This window comes from Macaca fascicularis, chromosome 8 (assembly GCF_037993035.2).
Source record: "Macaca fascicularis isolate 582-1 chromosome 8, T2T-MFA8v1.1".
In the NCBI taxonomy this organism is placed as follows: domain Eukaryota; kingdom Metazoa; phylum Chordata; class Mammalia; order Primates; family Cercopithecidae; genus Macaca; species Macaca fascicularis.
The window spans coordinates 116,190,552-116,208,787 of record NC_088382.1 but is presented as its reverse complement, the minus strand read 5'-3'; the positions used below and the strand labels follow the sequence as shown (position 1 = coordinate 116,208,787).

At 38.4% G+C, this 18,236-nt stretch overlaps 1 protein-coding gene across 12 annotated transcripts in view; it reads right to left on the bottom strand.

Moving 5' to 3' along the window:
- OXR1 (oxidation resistance 1) overlaps window positions 1–18,236 on the bottom strand; it is a 382,144-nt gene that overhangs the window by 129,845 nt on the left and 234,063 nt on the right. For 2 of the 12 annotated variants that reach the window (XM_005563916.4, XM_073999292.1), the window contains exon 1: window positions 2,902–3,236. The exons of the other annotated variants lie outside the window; for them this stretch is intronic. In XM_005563916.4, the coding sequence (XP_005563973.3) occupies window positions 2,902–2,920 (19 nt within the window). In that variant the 5' untranslated portion in view covers window positions 2,921–3,236. Of the gene's footprint in view, window positions 1–2,901; window positions 3,237–18,236 lie in introns of those variants that run through there. 12 annotated transcript variants of the gene reach the window in all.

The following is an 18,236-nucleotide window of genomic DNA, read 5'->3' as shown; positions in this document are numbered from 1 at the left end:
GAACAGACCAGACTCTGATATGCAAGAAATAATCTGAAGATAGATTTCACGGTTCTCTAAATTCAGAAAGCTAGTTAATGGGTCATATCATCATTTCCAATGATAATTTAAAACTCTCTAATTTGGAATGAATTATATAATTTTTCCTTCTTTCCTTTCCCTGTCTACTCACACATTTCTAATAATGTTTCATTTAATGTTGATCCTTATGATTTATAATTTAACAGTACCTCATGGCTTAAAAATACTGTCATACACATTTCATTTTCAATAGTTTTACTGGTACAATATTTTTTACTAATTGTCTTAATTCATAGATGAAGAAATTATTTGTATTATTTCCTTTTTTAGATGTGTAATTTGAAGCTCTGGGAATAATTATCAGATTGCTAAATACAAATAGCTTTTAATGAGCAGAAACATAACTTGAACATGGGTCTTCAGTTTTAAAAACGTGTTCCCTGTCCATTGCATTACGGTTGAATGTTGGTAATTACTAATAAAATTCTCTGAGTATTTTCCAGGGAGTTCAGTCAAGACAGTGGCCTAAGAACAGTTAGAACCACAGTGCCAGGAAGCCAGAGTAGAAGAATGTAGTGAGGAGAGACCAAAATTGGCCCCAGATAAACCACATAAGAAAAAAAGAAGACTTTATGAAGTTCCAAATATATGGCCTTTAACATATTATACAAGTCACAGACTTAGGTATATATTTTCACTGCTGCATTTCATCAATCTAAGATACCACTGATTGTGAGATGCACGACCAAGAAAGAAAGATTTAAAAAAAAAATCTGTCAATTAAATCACAATATACCTTGATCACAAGGTGATTTTAGATTTTAAAAAGGTAAAATGTGAAAAAAATGTACATCTTAGAATCAAAGAAATATAGCACTAGTAACTGCAGAGGGTATGAAAATTCTCAAAATCAGTTATAATACAATCTCACTAGGCAATCAATAAGCACTTATTAAGTGCCTATGGATGGGTACAATGAAGCAAAATGCATAATCTAGATGAAGAGGTTTAAGTGCTATATATGAAATATTCATTGCTATCCTTCAGTCTCACAACAATGACCACTGTTGAAGACAGCAGATCCACTTGTAGAAAATGATGTCTCAGTGTAAAAGTGCCAAGAGGATATAAGGCATAGGAGGGAGGAGGAGAGAGAGGAGTACAGAGGCGGAAGCAGCTAGGGGAAAGGAGGATAGGCTGGGAAGAGGTAAGAAGGATGGGAAGAGGGATCTAATTGAACCAGGAGTTTCATTGAAATTCAAAAGTGGTTTGAATCCTGCTCATGCCAAATCTCCTGATCTTATTAAATATAAATGCTGTCCTGTATATGAAATGATACCTTAAAACATCAGCTTTGAAAAGGGGTTCATACATTTTTATAACGTTGACAGCTCCGTATTTAACACCAGAAAATTTTCTCCTTTCTTGTGTATTTTTTTATTACAAAGGCAATTTTAATACCTCTCAAATTTGAACTAGATGTAATTGATTAAATATTTGGCATTGCTTAAAAATTAAATTTTGTTATGACTGGTTATCAACCTCCCCAATGACTGAAAAGTTTTAGAATTTGTGATTAAAATTTAAAAAATTGTTTGGGCTCAAAACCAATCACCTAAACATTTCACTTGGTAATTTGCATAAATTTTGACTATCATCACAGTATCTGGGTGCCGAACTGGAAAAATGAAATTAGATTATTTCTAATTAAAAACACTTTTGTTTCAGCAATGAGAATTTCATAAATAAATTACCTTATGATGTGAAATAATTGCTTTTGAAATTACCCAAATAAAAAGAAAAGATACTCAACCTCTTAGTTGTGCATTATACCCATACATTTATTACTAATTTAAAAAGGGATAATATCCTGCAACATCATTTAGCCTCATGACTAAATAAGTGGTAAAGTATATTATACATTCTGATACTGTCACACAGTTGCTTGTGATTGAGGAAAAACTAACCTAGTAATGGTAATTACTTCTTTTGAAAGGAAAACTATAAATAAATAATAATGCAGAGCAATTTCATTTTTAAAAGTCAATAATGAATTCCATCTGCTGCATGCCATTAAAAATCAAAGAGGTTACTTACACGCCTCAGTTCTTTTTATATCTTTATTCCTTCCATTTAAAAGTACAGGTCGATCCATTAAAGATAATGTTATTTTGGCTTGTTTGACCAAAACTTCAACCAAAAAAAAGAAAAAAGGGAAAAAAAATTCCTCCTATTTCTCGCCTCATTTTTCTGGAGCCTAGAGAATGTAACGTAATAAAACACTAATGAAGAACAAAGACATTTAAGCAAATGTTTACGAGGATCGTGTGGAGAGTCTTAATGAAATGAATTACAAGTCTTTGAAACCCAGAATACAGTGGTGACAAAAGTGAGAGCATGTGACTTGATCACTGCCATTACCCGAGTTAGGGACAATTTTTGAGTGAAGAATAAGGTAAGGCAACATGGAAATCTTACCGAAAAATGTCCTATGAATGAATAAAAAATAAATCACTGGACATGAAGAGACTCAAAATTATTTTGTCTGAATCTATTTCTGGGAGTACTTATGGAATCATAATTAGCAGCAGTACCTACAGCAAATCAGAGAGAAATAATTTACACATATGTAAAATCTTTTTAAAAAGATATTCTATTTAGATTTAAGTGTTCTGACAGAGTTTAATCCCTCCTAACCTCCCCAACCAAACATTCGCATTTTGGAGGCAGTAGCTATAGAACCTCCAACTGCATCGTCATAGATCCATACAGCTCATCTGGAATTTGAAAATGCAACACAAAGTGTGCCCTTTAATGTCCGCTGTATCTGACTTTCCAAAATAACTTATTTAAAGCCACTAAAAGAGCACTTACACATACCTTTGCGCTGGCAGAACATTTCTAAGGTCCTTCCTTCGAACCTTGCTCAGCTAGCAGTGAGCTGCTTTCAAGAAGAGGAGACGGGAATTTTGGTTCCTGTGCTTCTCAGGGTAATATAACACTTCCTTTCTGCCAGAGTGCCTTCTCTTCCAGCCCGGTCCCTGACCCCTGGTGGCAGTGTGCAAGATTCAGAAGTTTCTGTTTCTGCACACAGGAAACTCACTGTACCTGCCCTGTGACTGTGGACTTGCTCTTGGCTCACTGAACATTTTAGAAATGGTGACGACGACATGCTCTGTATGATACATTACTAAGTTGGCCCTGTAAAGTCTATCATGGAGTGAGATCATAAGACTCAATATCTAGCCTCTGCACAATTTCTTATCATAAAGTAAATAAATGGCATGGGCACCTTTAACAAATCTCTATTTCATAGTCCTAATAGCAACAACAGGTAGTAGATTTGATAAGCTGAGTATGAACCAGGCTGGTGTTTTGTACCTTTATCGATACGTAAATACTGCTAGCCATTGTCAGAACATAATTTCGACTTTTTGCACCCAGAACTTCCAGTTGCATCATAATGGATATAGTTCACACTGCTTTGCATTATAGTTTTTTTGTCTTTCTTCCTTAGGAGGGCAAGAGGAAAGTCCACACAACAGCGCTCACTGCTTAGTAATTAAATGAATGGATAAAAGTAGTAATAACTTCCTTCTTTGTACTTAGCACCCACCCCCCCCCTTTTTTTTTGAGAGGGAGTCTTGCTCTGTCACCCAGGCTGGAGTACAGTGCTGCCATCTTCATCTCGGCTCACTGCAACCTCTGCCTCCTGGATTCAAGCCATTCTCCTGCCTCAGCCTCCCAAGTAGCTGGGTCTACAGGCACACACCATCATGCCCGGCTAATTTTTGTATTTTTAGTAGAGGTGGGGTTTCCTTATGTTGCTAATGCTGGTCTTGAACTCCCGACCTCAGGTGATTCACTCACCTTGGCCTCCCAAAGCACTGGGATTACAGGCATGAGCCCTTAGTCCCCTTTTAATCCACATTCCCTGTTATCCCGGTAGAAGCAAAGGGCAGCACCTATAGCCTGGCTGCTTCTGACTTAGTGTTCATGTCCTTAAACTTTAGAATCCTGGAAAAGATTGTGGTGGAAGTCTGCCTTTCCTTCTTTCCTGTCATCACATTTTATGAAACCCTTCAGCAGCAACTCACTGAGATATACACATGCTGTAACATCATATTTTATTTGAGGGCAGAGATCACAACCATTGAGAACAGACAATATCAACTCAGTGGGTAAAGATCTTTGTGAGTCTAAGAACTAATGGATGCCCAAACAGGTGGGCTTCAGGGGTAAGTTTAAAAGATAAACAAATTGTCAAAAACCACGTGCACAGTTAGTACAAGGTGATGAAATGACAATGATCATGAAGAAAATGGAGTTCATGTTGCCACCAGTTCACAACGCTGAAGTTGTATAAATAGTAATAATACTAAGATTTTGCATGTAATATAGAGCTTATGGTCTTGGCCAAGTTCTGACAGCTCCATAATAAGTAGCCATTGACTAGTAAAGTACATGACCAAGCCAATAAGCTTTTACAGGAAAATGATATAAATTGGCAAGCTGATTCATTCTCAAATGAAAATTCATGATGTCTAATCTTCTCTATGGAGCTACATCTGTATTAACTACAAACTCTATTTGGTTCCTTTAAGAGTCCCAGTATTCCCTATGAATACTATTCAATACATGAGATAGCTTATGTAAAACTTCTAGTTAAGCTTCTGGTACTCTGCTATAAGAAGGTGGTTGACCTGGTACAGTGGCTCACACCTGTAATCCCAGCACTTTGGGAGGCTGATGTGGGCAGATCACCTGAGGTCAGGAGTTGGAGTCCAGCCTGGCCAACATGGTGAAACCCCTGTCTCTACTAAAAAAAAGAAAAATACAAAAAATTAACCGGGCATGGTGGCGGGCGCCTGTAGTCCCAGCTACTCGGGAGGCTGAGGCTGGAGAATGGCGTGAACCCAGGAGGCGGAGCTTGCAGTGAGCCAAGATCACGCCACTGCACTCCAGCCTGGGCAACAGAGCAAGACTCCATCTCAAAAAAAAAAAAAAAAAAGAAGGTGTTTAATTGGATATTAATTTCCATTCTCTTCCTTAGTGACATGACTGGCTGATTCCAGTCCTGGATTCCATTCTACTACATTAAAGTAATGCCAATGATAACAATGACTTACTATGTGTAATGTTTTATGTTTACAAAGTGCTTCAACGAATATTCTCATGTTATGCACACAACCACCCTGGGAGATGCTGCTTATTCTCCAAGATTTGCCAAGCAGGCTATGTATAGAAAATTAATGACACAATGTTTCCTTGCAGCTTTATATGGTGAGCATAAGGAGAGAGCAGAAATGTTTTGAAGATGCCTTGATGTTCATGTTCAAATCATTCAGCATAGCTGCAGACTTCTGGGAAACAATAGCAGCAGGCAGAAAGCAAGAATGAATTGGCTTTTTTTTTTCTTTTTTTTTTGAGACAGGTTCTGGCTCTGTTGCCAAGGGTGGAGAGTAGCAGCGTGATCTCGGCTTACTGCAACTTCTGCCTCCTGGACTCAAGCCATCCTCCCACCTCAGCCTCCTGAGTTGCTGGGGCTATGGGGCTATAAGTGCTTGCCACCATCCCAGCTTTTTTTTTTTTTTTTCTTTTTGAGACAGAGTCTCACTCAGTTGCCCAGGCTGGAGTGCAGTGGCGCAATCTTGGCTCACTGCAACCTCTACCTCCTGAGTTCACGTGATTCTCCTGCCTCAGCCTCCAGAGTAGCTGGGACTACAGGCATGTGCCACCATGCCTGGCTAATTTTTTGTATTTTTAGTAGAGACAGGGTTTCACCATGTTGGTCAGGCTGTTTTCAAAGTCCTGACCTCAAGTGATACACCTGCCTCAGCCTCCCAGTGTTGGGATTACAGGCATGAGCCAACACACCTGGCCTATTTTTCCCCATGTTGCCCAGGCTAGTCTTGATCTCTTGAGCTCAAGTGATCCACCAGCCTTGGCCTCCCAAAGTGCTAGGATGACAGGGCTCAGTCAAATTGGCTTTTTTTTAAAGCAAGACTTCATGTAACAATAAAACTCATACACACAGAAGCAGCACCCAAACAAAACATAAATACAGGTGGTTTTTAGCATCTGCAGAATATGCAAAGGAAGGCTTTTACAATATTTACATCTCACATAGATGGTATAGTAATACTATCTACATTTACATTGTGTCTGAATATGGATAAGAGAGTTATACAACCATACACATACAAACCGCCATATCAAACACGCCTATGAATTGGTCATATGACGGTATGTATAAAAGTAAATATATCTATTTATCTACATGCCGTATCTATAAGATACATATTTCCCAATATTTGGTCATTTGTTCTTTATTCTTTGCTCTCATTAGGAATCTGATAGGAGCTAGACTCGAGTCACTGGTCAGTTAACTTTACCTCTTTCAAAGTTTTGTAAAACCAAATCAATCTTATAGTTGTGCTTAGAGCCGTCCACTAGGTATACAATCAACATCATTTCTGACAAATATTGGCTATCTACCATTTTTGGGATGTGGGTTGCTAAGAAGCTCTGATTTACGGCAGTCAAAAATGCTCTTGCTTCTACATCTCTAGTTTTTATTGTAGATTCTTTTTCTAGTTTAGTTATGTATTTTACTCTAAGTTGGTTCTTTATATCCTAGTTGAATTATCTATTTTCCTTATATCTGTTGTCATACCATGTAGATTGACCATGTATATTGATCATGTGACTTAAATGTCTAGGTTTATGGATTTATTTTTATGGGATGGAAAAATGTGCTTGAGAATATAATTAGAACTTGATCAAACTGAACCCTTTTTAAGAGGGTGAAAATAATAGACCTTTTACAACAGAAACACATATGGTAAAAACAAGTCTTTCCAAGACTTGGGTAATTTTGAAATCATGCAGTTTTCCTAATTATAGATGTGAATTGTTGGCAGGTAGGATAATAAAAGCACTTTTGCTAATATCACATTGCAATGCTGAGGGTATAGTCTTAGCCTGAGATGTGAATTTCACTTGTAGTGTGTACACGCTTCTCAAAATGCACTCCACAGAACACCAAAATGAACACTTTCCCCCAAGAAGTGCCAGATGGGGAAACAAATGCGGTCAAGATGCCAAGCCATATAAATGGTGTCAGTTCTAAAACAAGGCTCTCCAGGGGATGGCTGCAAGGGAAAGAAGTCCAGAGAAAACATCTAGTTTTTCTGTGAGAAAGGTTACTTACTAAGTAGTTAACTCATTTTCAAGGGAAGAGAGTAGGTATTTAAGAGCAATTCTTAGGAGAAATTTTGAACTACTTTTACTAACAACTATGGTTGGCTGATACGGACAGGACATAACAGGCCAGGTGCAATGGCTCACGCCTGTAATCCCAGCACTTTGGGAGGCCGATGTGGGCAGATCACCTGAGGTCAGGAGTTGGAGAGCAGCCTGGCCAACATGGCGAAACCCTATCTCTACTGAAAATACAAAAATTAGCCGGGTGTTGTGGCACATGCCTGTAATTCCAGCTACTTGGGAGGCTGAGGTAGGAGACTTGCTTGAGCCTGGGAAGCAGAGGTTCCAGTGAGCCAAGATGGTGCCATTGCACTCCAGCCTGGGCAACAAGAGTGAAACTCCGACTCAAAAACTAAAAAAAAAAAAAAAAGGACATATCAAGTGTGTTAGGTTTTGTGGAAATTAAATACATCACAAAATTCCTATAAGTTTAGATTCCATTAAAGAGCCTTCATTAAACCAGGTCAGACAGCATGCAATGAAAATGAAGTTTATTGAGCAACTATATGTTTGAGGCCAGCCTACACTTGGCACTCGGGTTACTGGTGATTCAGTCATCTGATCCAAACAGCCCTTTCCATTTCCTCCTCTTTCCCTCTGTGTGAACATATTTTCTTCTGCCTGAAGGAAAATAGCCAAAGTTCTGTTTTTGCTAGGGAAAAATGTCTCATATTAGGTAAGAAGCATGTTTTCCATTCTGTTCTTCCATCCTGTTATATTTCTCAGCAACCTGCATAAGTAGTCAGCTTGCCTCCTGTTTTCCCTGAGCTGCACTGGCTAATGCTTGTCTGAAAGCACATGTTGCAGAGGGATGAGCAGTTACGATTCTGAAGATAGTTGACCAGGGTTCAAATCTCAGTTCCTTCACTTTCTAGCCTTGAGGTGTAGGGCCAATTACTTAACCCATCTGCCTCTCAGTTTTATCACCTGGAAAACTAGAATCTTAGTATTCATAGGGCTGTGTGAGAATTAAAGTATTTAATATATGTAAGATACTTAGAATAGTACTTGGAATGTAATAAATACTCAGTGAATGCTAGCTTTAAAATTTTCAAGAAGTGAGAGCCATAAAAGTGTATGTAGATATTTCACATTTTGCCTGCTCTGTCAAAATAAACAATGTTAATACAGTCCTAAACACATAGAAAAGCATTATGATGAACTTCTGAAAACAAAGAGTTTCTTAACTATCTGACTTAGAAAATACAAAATTGTCATAAGAGATGCAGAAAGGAAATGAATTAAAGAAAAAATTCTCAGATCATAATGAGAAATGAGTCTTGAGCTTGATTTCAAGCTTCTATAAAAAGTCATCTGAAGAAAATGAATGATAGTTACATATGTAACAAGTTATATATGAAGGTTATTATACCCCCAAAATTATATAAAGTTATTGTTTAAGTACTTACATCAATCATGCTTTGGAGACTGCTTCATAGTGTATATGTTCACCTTACAGAGTTTCACTGGACTTAACCTACATGCCTTATATATACTATTTCATTTCCATATTATTTTCTTCTCCAGTTTTCCTTCTATCTTATGTATGTATTTACATTTCTTTCACACAAATTTGAAAGAGTATTCCTATCAGAATAATGTTTTTTTTTCTACAAAAGGTAGACAATCTTAAAGGTATGAACATGAGAAAAGGGAAAAAGCAAAGATCAAATCAAAAAAAAAAAAAAAAACTGAAGGAGGAAATTATGAAATGAGTAGAGACTGATTAACAAGAAAAGAAAATGCAAAGCTATCCTTTTGGAAAATAATTCAAACTCTCTCAGTCATACAGATTAATCCTAGAAATAAGGCAGTTCTCGTGCAAAACAGAACGACCTATTATTTTTGTTTTTACATGTTTTTACCATACAAAGATATGGAAATTAAAATTACACTACATTTGGTCTATTTAAATGGCCACTGTGCTGAAAGCTGATGTAAAAACTGAATTCATTATTTTATTTGTTTAAACAATGTGTTATACTTCCTTACAAAAGTCACTGCTGTTTACAGGCAACAGGACTCTCCATCCCCACTTAATGCTGGCAAAGAATGAAGATGTTCTAAGTTAATTTTGGAACAGTTGGGAATGAATGCGGGTGGGAAAGGGCAGAGGGGAGAGATTAGATGCCAAGACGCTCTGACTGGCACTGCCAGTTTGCGTGGGACAAGCACTTTGATCTACTTACTTCTACCTTTCTGACATCACCCTTCTGGTTCTCCAGGGTCTATCTAATTCTCAGTCTTTAACCCTTAGGGAAATAACTTTTTACTAGAGATGCTCTCCTTTGATCATCCTTGACCCCCATAAAAATGCAGCCCAGTTTGTGTTCTGCATTCACTCACAAAGTTATTAGGACAACTGAAATCCATACAGAGTAAACTGAACCTGACAAAGCAGATTCACTGCTCAACACTCCAGGTTCTGGCCCTCAGGACTCCTTTCCACCAACATATCTTGCTCACTAAATTGAACACAGACAGGCCTCTTTTCTGGTCCTTGAATGCACCAAGCATGCTCCTGTCTTAAAGCCTTTGCACTTGCAGTTTCTCTTTTCTTAGAATGCTCTTCCCCAGACATTGGGCAGCCCTTGCTCTGCCATTCTATTTAGGTCCCGGCTTACATACCTCCTCTTTGGAGAGGTGTTCTCTGACTACTGTATCTAAGTCAACACCCTGTGTGTGTTTCTTCTTCATACCACTTATCACTAACTGATATTACCCATTTAATTGTCTGTGATTAGTCACCTCTACTAGAATCTAAGTTCTAAGAATGTTCACTGCTTCCAAAATAGTGTCTGGAACACTGTAGGAGATCAATCAATAAATATCTGTTCAATGACCCAATCAGAAGTTGCTGGGCATAGAATAGATATTCAATAAATATTTAAGGAAAACCTTATTGACTGAAGGACTGTGTACATGCTTTATGCTAGTTAAAAAAAAAGGCAGAATCTTATTACTTTATTTTAAATTTGCATCTAATTATTGGTTGGATCAGACTTGGGATGTCATGATTGTTTCTTAGAATAATATCATCTAAGTTGGGATTTAAAGGAGGAAGGAGTAAATCAGGCAAGTAGGATTATGTATTGAAAAGGTAGTTGGAAGCACAGGAAAAGGAAAGTGCTCAAGTCAGAGAGACTAGCACGGGCAGAGGCCTGGCAGCCAGAGGAACTTCCACTGAAAGGAGTTGAGTGAGATTGGGGCTTGGTATGAGAGAGGTTAAGATAAACGATGGTAGGGTGAGAGGAGAGAGATGAGGTTAGAAAATTAAGCAAGAACCAGTGCCTTCACACGCACTGTAACGATATTGCATATTTGGATTTTGATCTGAGGGTAACAGAGAGATACTTCGGCTTTTAAGCAGAGCATGAACAAGATCAGATTTGAACATCAGAAATTAGCTGCAAATAAGAAGATGGATTGGAGGAGGCACATCCTGAATGTAGGAGACTACTTAGAAGGTGATGATTATAAACTGTGTGATATATGAAGCTGAATAATGGCAGCAGCAGTGATTGACAGAAGTGGATCAACTGAAGAGAATCTGCAGGGTTGAATAGACAGAATTTTTGGATTGTAGCAGTGTTGGTGGGGGCTTGGGAGGGAGAGGAAAGAATCTAATTTGGTGCCAGAGAACACTGAAGGCAACTGGCTTAAAGGGGTAAATTATAAAAAACAAAAATTCAAAAGGTTGATTTTAAAATACCTGTGAAATATTTTACCATATATTATTAGCGAACAATTGGATTTATGTGTCTAGAGTTTATGATAATCTTCTGGGCTGGCAATTTAAATTTGAGCATCATCTTCCCACAGATGTGAATGGATATTGTTTAGGAAAAACATATACTCTTTACCTATATTTGACTATTGTTAATACTTTATCCCATTTGCTTTACATTTGTGTTCTCTCTCTTTCTCTCATAAATGTGTGTGTGTGTGTGTGTATTATATTTACATGTCACATACACATACATTTGTTGAACCGTCTAAGTGTAAATTACATGCATCATAGACCTTTACCTCTAAATAGGAAATGTATATGTCCTATAAATATGGGTAGTCTTTTACATAATCACAGTGGAGCTTTCAACTTTGGAAAATTTCACATTAATAGAATACTTTTCTATAATCTATCATCTGCATTCTAATTTTGACAATTAACCCAATAATGACTCCAGAGAGCACTTTTAATTTTCAGGTTAAAGTCTTAATTCCTCTGCTATGTTGTTTTCACAATTACACAAAAACCTAAGACCTATGTAGAATAGTTGATCCTGTTTACATTTTCCTTCCGATAAAAAAGTAACAGGTTTGAAAGAGTATTTCCTTATATTACTGAAGACCATTTCTTACAACTTTTCTATTATCTACTTAGAATCAAAGCCTACTATGTGAATATAAAAAGAGTTGCCCAAACTGACCTCCTGTGTATATAGCATTTGCTTTGATGCTTCTTTATGAGCAAGAAAACTTCTCAAGGCCCAGAAAGTGCTCTTCCTTTTATTATTATTATCATTGTTATTATTATTATTACTTTTTTGAGATGGGCTCTTTGTTGTCCAAGCTGGTCCTAAACTCCTGGGCTCAAGTGATCCTCCCCCACCAGCCTCTCAAAGTGCTGGGATTACAGGCATGACCCACCACGCCCCACTGCCCACACAGTCTTCCTTTTACTAAGATCAGCTAAGATTTTGAGTTATGTTATGTTTTTCTCTCTTCAAGAAAGTAAAAAGAGAAAGCAATCAGGAAAGCATATGGTGGAGTGGTAAGTGGCGAACAAAGTTCATTCTATAAAGTGGGCTTTATGATTTCAGTCACCTTTAAGGAGTAGCAGAATTCAAATATTAAAAAATGCAATGCAGCAGGCATCAGCTAGAACTAAATTCGCAATGTTGTCACTAAGAGTTCAGAGTAGGACGATATAAACCCATCAGCATTCCAAACCTAACATGACCAGAGAAGCACAATGAGAAGCTTTATTTATAGGAATACTTCTGCACCCACTTGCAAAGTTGCTCAACTGGTTTCTGTTTCCTTTGTGGGTGTTTTGGTCAAAGAATAAAAGCATGTTTGGGCCTGTCACTGGGTACTGAGAGTTGATCTCTAATGACAAAAGAACAGATTTATCAAGATTATTTACCTCCACAAGAACTCTAACTTACTGTGGCTCAAAGTCACTCATATATAGAAAAATTACTTCCTTCCCTCAGAACCCATCCTTTTCAAAAAATATGAGAAATGTACCTGGATTAATCTACAAGCCACTTCAAAGGGAGATGTCTGACAGTACTAGATCTCTGATAAAAAATAGTACACATAGCAGTCTTTAGCTGCCCACAGAAACCACCACCAAGATGACCCAACCATAATATGCTTGTCATTAGGCCACCGAAAGATTTGCCCCTAAAGTACATGAGCATAGGTAGGCCTTGATAAAATGAATATTTTTTTCATCATTTTTGTTTGTTTGTTGCTTTTTTAGAGACAGAGGACAGGGTCTCGCTCTGTCACCCAGGCTGGAGTGTAGTGATGCAATCATAGCTCACTGCAGCCTTGACCTCCTGGGCTCAAGTGATCCTTCTGCGTCAGCCTCCTGAATAGCTGGGATTACAGGCACATACCACCATGCCTGACCAGTTTTTAAAAAATCATTTTTTTTTTTAAAAGAGATGGGGGTCTCACCGCATTGGTCAGGTCGGCCTCAAATTTCCAGCCTCAAGCTATAATCCTGCTTTGGCTTCCCAAAGCGCTGGGATTACAGAAATAAGCCACAGTGCCCAGTGCCCAGCCTAATAAAATAGATACTTTCAAACAAGGTCAAATGACAAGGGTCTAATGTAGTGGTAAAACTAGAGACTTGAAGTAAGACACAGCCGAGTCTGAATTCTCTCTTTGCTACATACGATGTAGCTTTGGCTGAATTACATAAAGTTCTGTATGTCCCAGTTACCTCACTAGTTAAAAAAAAAAAAAAAAGAAGAGGAATAAAAGAGGAAATAACATCTACCTGCCAGGGCATTAAGTTGGGATTAAATGAGATAATGTATGCAAAATGTCTAAGCACAATGTCTGGCATATGCTAGCTGCTTAAAAATAGTTCCCTGCACCCTTCGGCATGCTGACAAAGACTTATTTAATGCTAAGCAGAAGGGCTGATTTAAGGCAGAAGGATTGATTTAAGGAAGAAGAGATGAGAAGGAGGGACTTGAGACCTCCAGGGAGTGATGACAGAAATCAGTGAAGGAAGGAAGGCAGGAGATGGTTCAGAGGCTTTGCCTGTGGTCCAGATAAGGGTAAGCAATCCTTGAACTTGGATAGCACAGTGAGGAAGGCTAGTTGAGAGAACTGTGAAAGTGTTAGTACAAGAGGGCGAGTGACTCCAAATGTTGACTTACGCATGGCAGAAAGAGTGGTGCTGCCCTTGCAACCAGCAGGGAGGAAGGGATAACTTACGTCAAAATGGTCATTTGAATTCTGGAGATGTTTTCAGAGGCACACAGAATATAAGGGGAAAGCTGCCTAGCTCACAGCTGGATTGTGGCGCTTCAAGCTCGACAGAATGGCTGGCATTCAAGTTCCACTTTTGAGGAGTCAGCTACATGTAAATAAGTTGATACCCTAGCAGTAAAATATCTTCAAGAAGGGAAGAGGTATGGAAAGTTACAGACCATGTGTATTTAGGTCAGACGTAACAACCCCGCTCTTTGTTTTTCAGCTTGGTAGGCAAAATGCCAAAACTACTGTTTGTGAAAGGTGTTGAAATGAAGCATGCTGGGGCTCTACGCCCATTTGGTTTCTGGGACATTGGTCAGTTGGCATTTTCTTACCTAAACAACAAAACCCATTCAGAGAAGGGATCTTTCTTCCTTTGGGTTAAGAACAGCAAAAACTACCATTCCTGGTGTTTTTATTTAGTAGCAGGTACTCCAACATGGTAGGCAGAATGATGACCCCTAAAAAATATCCTTGTATTGATCCCTGGAATCTGTGAATGTTACCTTACTTGGCAAAAAGAAATTAAGGACGCAGATGGAATTAAGGTTGCAGCTGACTGTGAGATGGGAAATTATACTGGATTATCCAGGTGGGCCCATTGTAATCAAAAGGGTCCAAGTAGAAGAGGGAAGCAAGAGCTATCATATGATATCAAGAGTATCATAGTGGCCAGGTGCAGTGGCTCATGCCTATAATCCTAGCGCTTTGAGAGGCTGAAGCAAGCAGATCATTTGAGATCAGGAGTTTGGTACCAGCCTGACCAAAATGGTGAAACTCTGTTTCTAGTAAAAATACAAAAAAATTAGCCAGGCATGATGGCACATGCCTCTAATCTCAGCTACTAGGGAGGCTGAGGCAGGAAAATCACTTGGACCTGGGAGGTGGTGGTTGCAGTGAACTGAGATTACACCACTGCACTCCAGCCTGGGCAACAGAGTGGGACTCTGTCTCAATAAATAAATAAAGAGTATCATAGTGACATGCTGTAAGAAAGACTTGCTGGGACATTGCTGGCTTTGACCATGGTAGGTGGCCTAGAGCCAGGGAAAGTAGGAGGCCTCTAGAAGCTAGAAAAGGCAGGAAAATGGATTCTCCCCTGGGGCCTCTAGAAAGGAGCACAGACCTACTGACACCTCGACTTTAGCCCCAGTGAGATGCATTTTGGACTTCATAATGTCGGGACTTAAGATAATAAATTTGTGTTTTAAATCACTAAGTTTTGCATGACTTTTTAGAACTGCAATAGGAAACATAATACATCTGGTAAACACTTTGCATCCCATAGTGAGACTGGATTATCATCCACATTTTATTGAAAATAAAAATAGAGACTTAGAGAAGTCATACCCTGGTCTGATATCAAATAGTAACCACTATTTTGTTCCCTCCAAATTCTTCCAAAATATCTAGTGAGAAGCCTCAAGACATCATCTTTCTTAGAAAGTTCCTCAGCATTGTTATCATCTAGAGGTACTGATGTCACGGTATAAATGGGACAAGAATTAATTATAACCACGTCTAATAAAAACAGACTGTCTTCTTGTTGGGATGACTAGTTACTTCATATTAGATGCTCACAACCAGGGATGCAAAGAGGCTCTTGTACACATAACTAATTGCCATTCCTTGAAATTTAGTGTTTACGTTGTTTCAACCTAAGTAGGAAGTGGGAGATATCAGATTTGAGGTGTTTTTCGTATTTCTTTTTTTTCCTTTCTTTTTTTTTTTTTTTTTTTTTTTTTGGAGACAGGGTCTCCCTCTGCCACCCAGGCTGAAGTGCAGAGGCACCATCTTGGCTCACTGCAACCTCCACCTCCCAGGTACATGCAATTCTCCTGCCTCAGCCTCCTGAGTAGCTGGGATTACAGGCGCATGCCACCACACCTGCCTAATTTTTTTTTTTGTATTTTTTTTTAGTAGAAACAGGGTTTCACCATATTGGTCAGGCTGGTCTGGAACTCCCAACCTCAGGTGATCTACCTGCCTCAGCCTCCGAAAGTGCTGGAATTACAGGCGTGAGCCACCATGCTCAGCTTAGATTTGAGGATTTTAGGAATGCCGTTGTTCTCACCATTAAATCCTGGCTATTTCTGGCCTGGCTCTTCCCCTACAGAATGTGGCTGGCTCAATTAAAGCAGGTCACCAGGCAAGTCCAGGCTGAGTCTTGTTGGAGAAGAAAGTAGAATATCTGTCCTGTACAAATAGACCTAAGACAGAAACCAGATCAGCACTGCAGAAAGCCAACCATACCCTATCTGTGTGTTTTAACTGCTAGAGTTTCAATTTGGATAATGTCTTTTTAAAATATTTTAGTTTTCAAGTACAAAATACTACAGATTTTATCTTTATGAATTATACAGCAAACTCTTCTAAAAAACCTTGGCTTTCCCAGCGGCATCTTGTCAGCCGCATGTTTTCAGCACAAAGGAACAATTTTGCCCCAGTGCAAATTAAGAGTTCCAGGTTCTCACCTCCTTCAACTTGTAAGATTTTAAAAAATCAAAGTTGAAGCGAGCATTATGTAGCATCTAACCTATTAACTGTTTGTAATCTGAGGTGGCTTTTACCCAGGATGAATGACATCCTGAGGGACCTCAAATCCTTTGTGAAAAGAGATGTGTGAATCACAGGCATATACATGTGCCCAGGCCCACACAAACACACTCACAGGCTTTTGCACACAGATAACCAGCTTCAATCATTTCTGAAATGCTTCCTTCTTAGTATAACCTTCAGGTATATTACATAAACGTTTTGCAGACAACTCTAGGAGAACAAACAAGAAAAACTTATGTCATAATTATCGAAAGATAGGCTTCTTCCATGTTATTGCAAACAGCTGTACAACCATTTGTTAAGCAGCTGTTTCCTAGGAACATTTATTCAATAAAACTCTTCCTCTCTCCTTTTTGTCCCAAGTTTAAGGTCATGCTATCGAAATATATTAGTAAAGAAACTCAGTTTGGTTACTGGACAAATTGTCTGCATCTGTCAGAGTTCAAAAGCAGTGCTTTTTAGTGCTGCAAGCTTTAATACCTATAGAATTTTACAAAAAGCTAAATATCCTATCTGGTTTGGGGGATATCAATAATACTGTATATGGGTGGCTCATACCTGTCATCCCAGTACTTTGGGAGGCCCAGGTGGGTGGATTACTTGAAGTCAGGAGTTCGAGACCAGCCTGGACAATGTGGTGAAACCCCGTCTCTACTAAAAATACAAAAATTAGCTGGGTGTGGTGACATGCACTTGTAACCCCAGCTACTAGGGAGGCTGAGGCAGAAGAATCGCTTGAACCTGGGAGGCAGAGGTTGCAGTGAGCTGAGGTTGCACCATTGTACTCCAGCCTGGGCAACAAGAGCAATACCCCATCTCAAAATAATGATAATAATAATAATACTGTATATGACAGAAAGAGAAAAGATGGTGGTATCTAAGCGTTCCATCAAAAATTCACATAAATTAGAGATTCATCCAGTGAATTAAGTTCTTTTGTGTTCCTGCTGAACGCTAGCCCTAAGTCACAAACATAGGCAACAAGTTGTACACTGTCTTTCCATTAATAGCAGTGGCCTTGTCCTGGCACAGCTATATTTTCTCGTTTTGCAGCTCTAAGCTCTTAACAGCTTATATTTTTCAAGTAACTCAGCAGTCCATGACTACGAAACACAGCAAACCTTACAGGCAGATGCTGGACTGATGAGGGAAAGCACACAGAGTAAGAGTCCAAATATACTGGCTATAAAACTAATTAGTTGCATAAACTTTAGCTAAGACTTTTAAATTAACCTTAGTAAGATCACTTCCTCCAGCTCTAACATATATTTTAGCAAACTAATATAATTAACCCAATGAATGAGATCAAACAGTAATTAATAAATATCACCATTGATTAAAACTCAGAATAGCCATATTCCACTGAATGAACCATGATAGTCCTATCACATGGACTGCCAACTTATGTGGGAGTAATTTCTAGAGTCAACATGGAAGAGCTGAAAAACCTATATTATCAAATTTATGATTTTAAAAGTACTCAAATCATCTATTCATACCATATGCATGGTTTTGTATATATACCACCTGTAGAGAAATTCTTAAGTGTGTTAAAGTTTCTTTTAAGGAAGATTTAAAGGAAAGTCTATATGCAGATGTTTGGACACTTAATATGTCCACTTATTGCCTTTAAAATAATCTGAAACCCTGGTGGTAAATGAGGTGTGAATAAGGATTTGAAAGTGTTTCTGTTTGTTTGTAGGTATACTCTGCTTTTTAGTTCTGTGTTTCATATAAAGCTGTAAAATTTTAGTAGATTTACTTATAGTGAGGCTTAGATGATAATATTAAAAGCACATTCTATACTTTCTAAGGGGTTAGGTTCTAAAGTCCCTGGATAAATTCAATGTGATGTGATTCCACTGCAGCTACAGAGAGTAGATATGTCT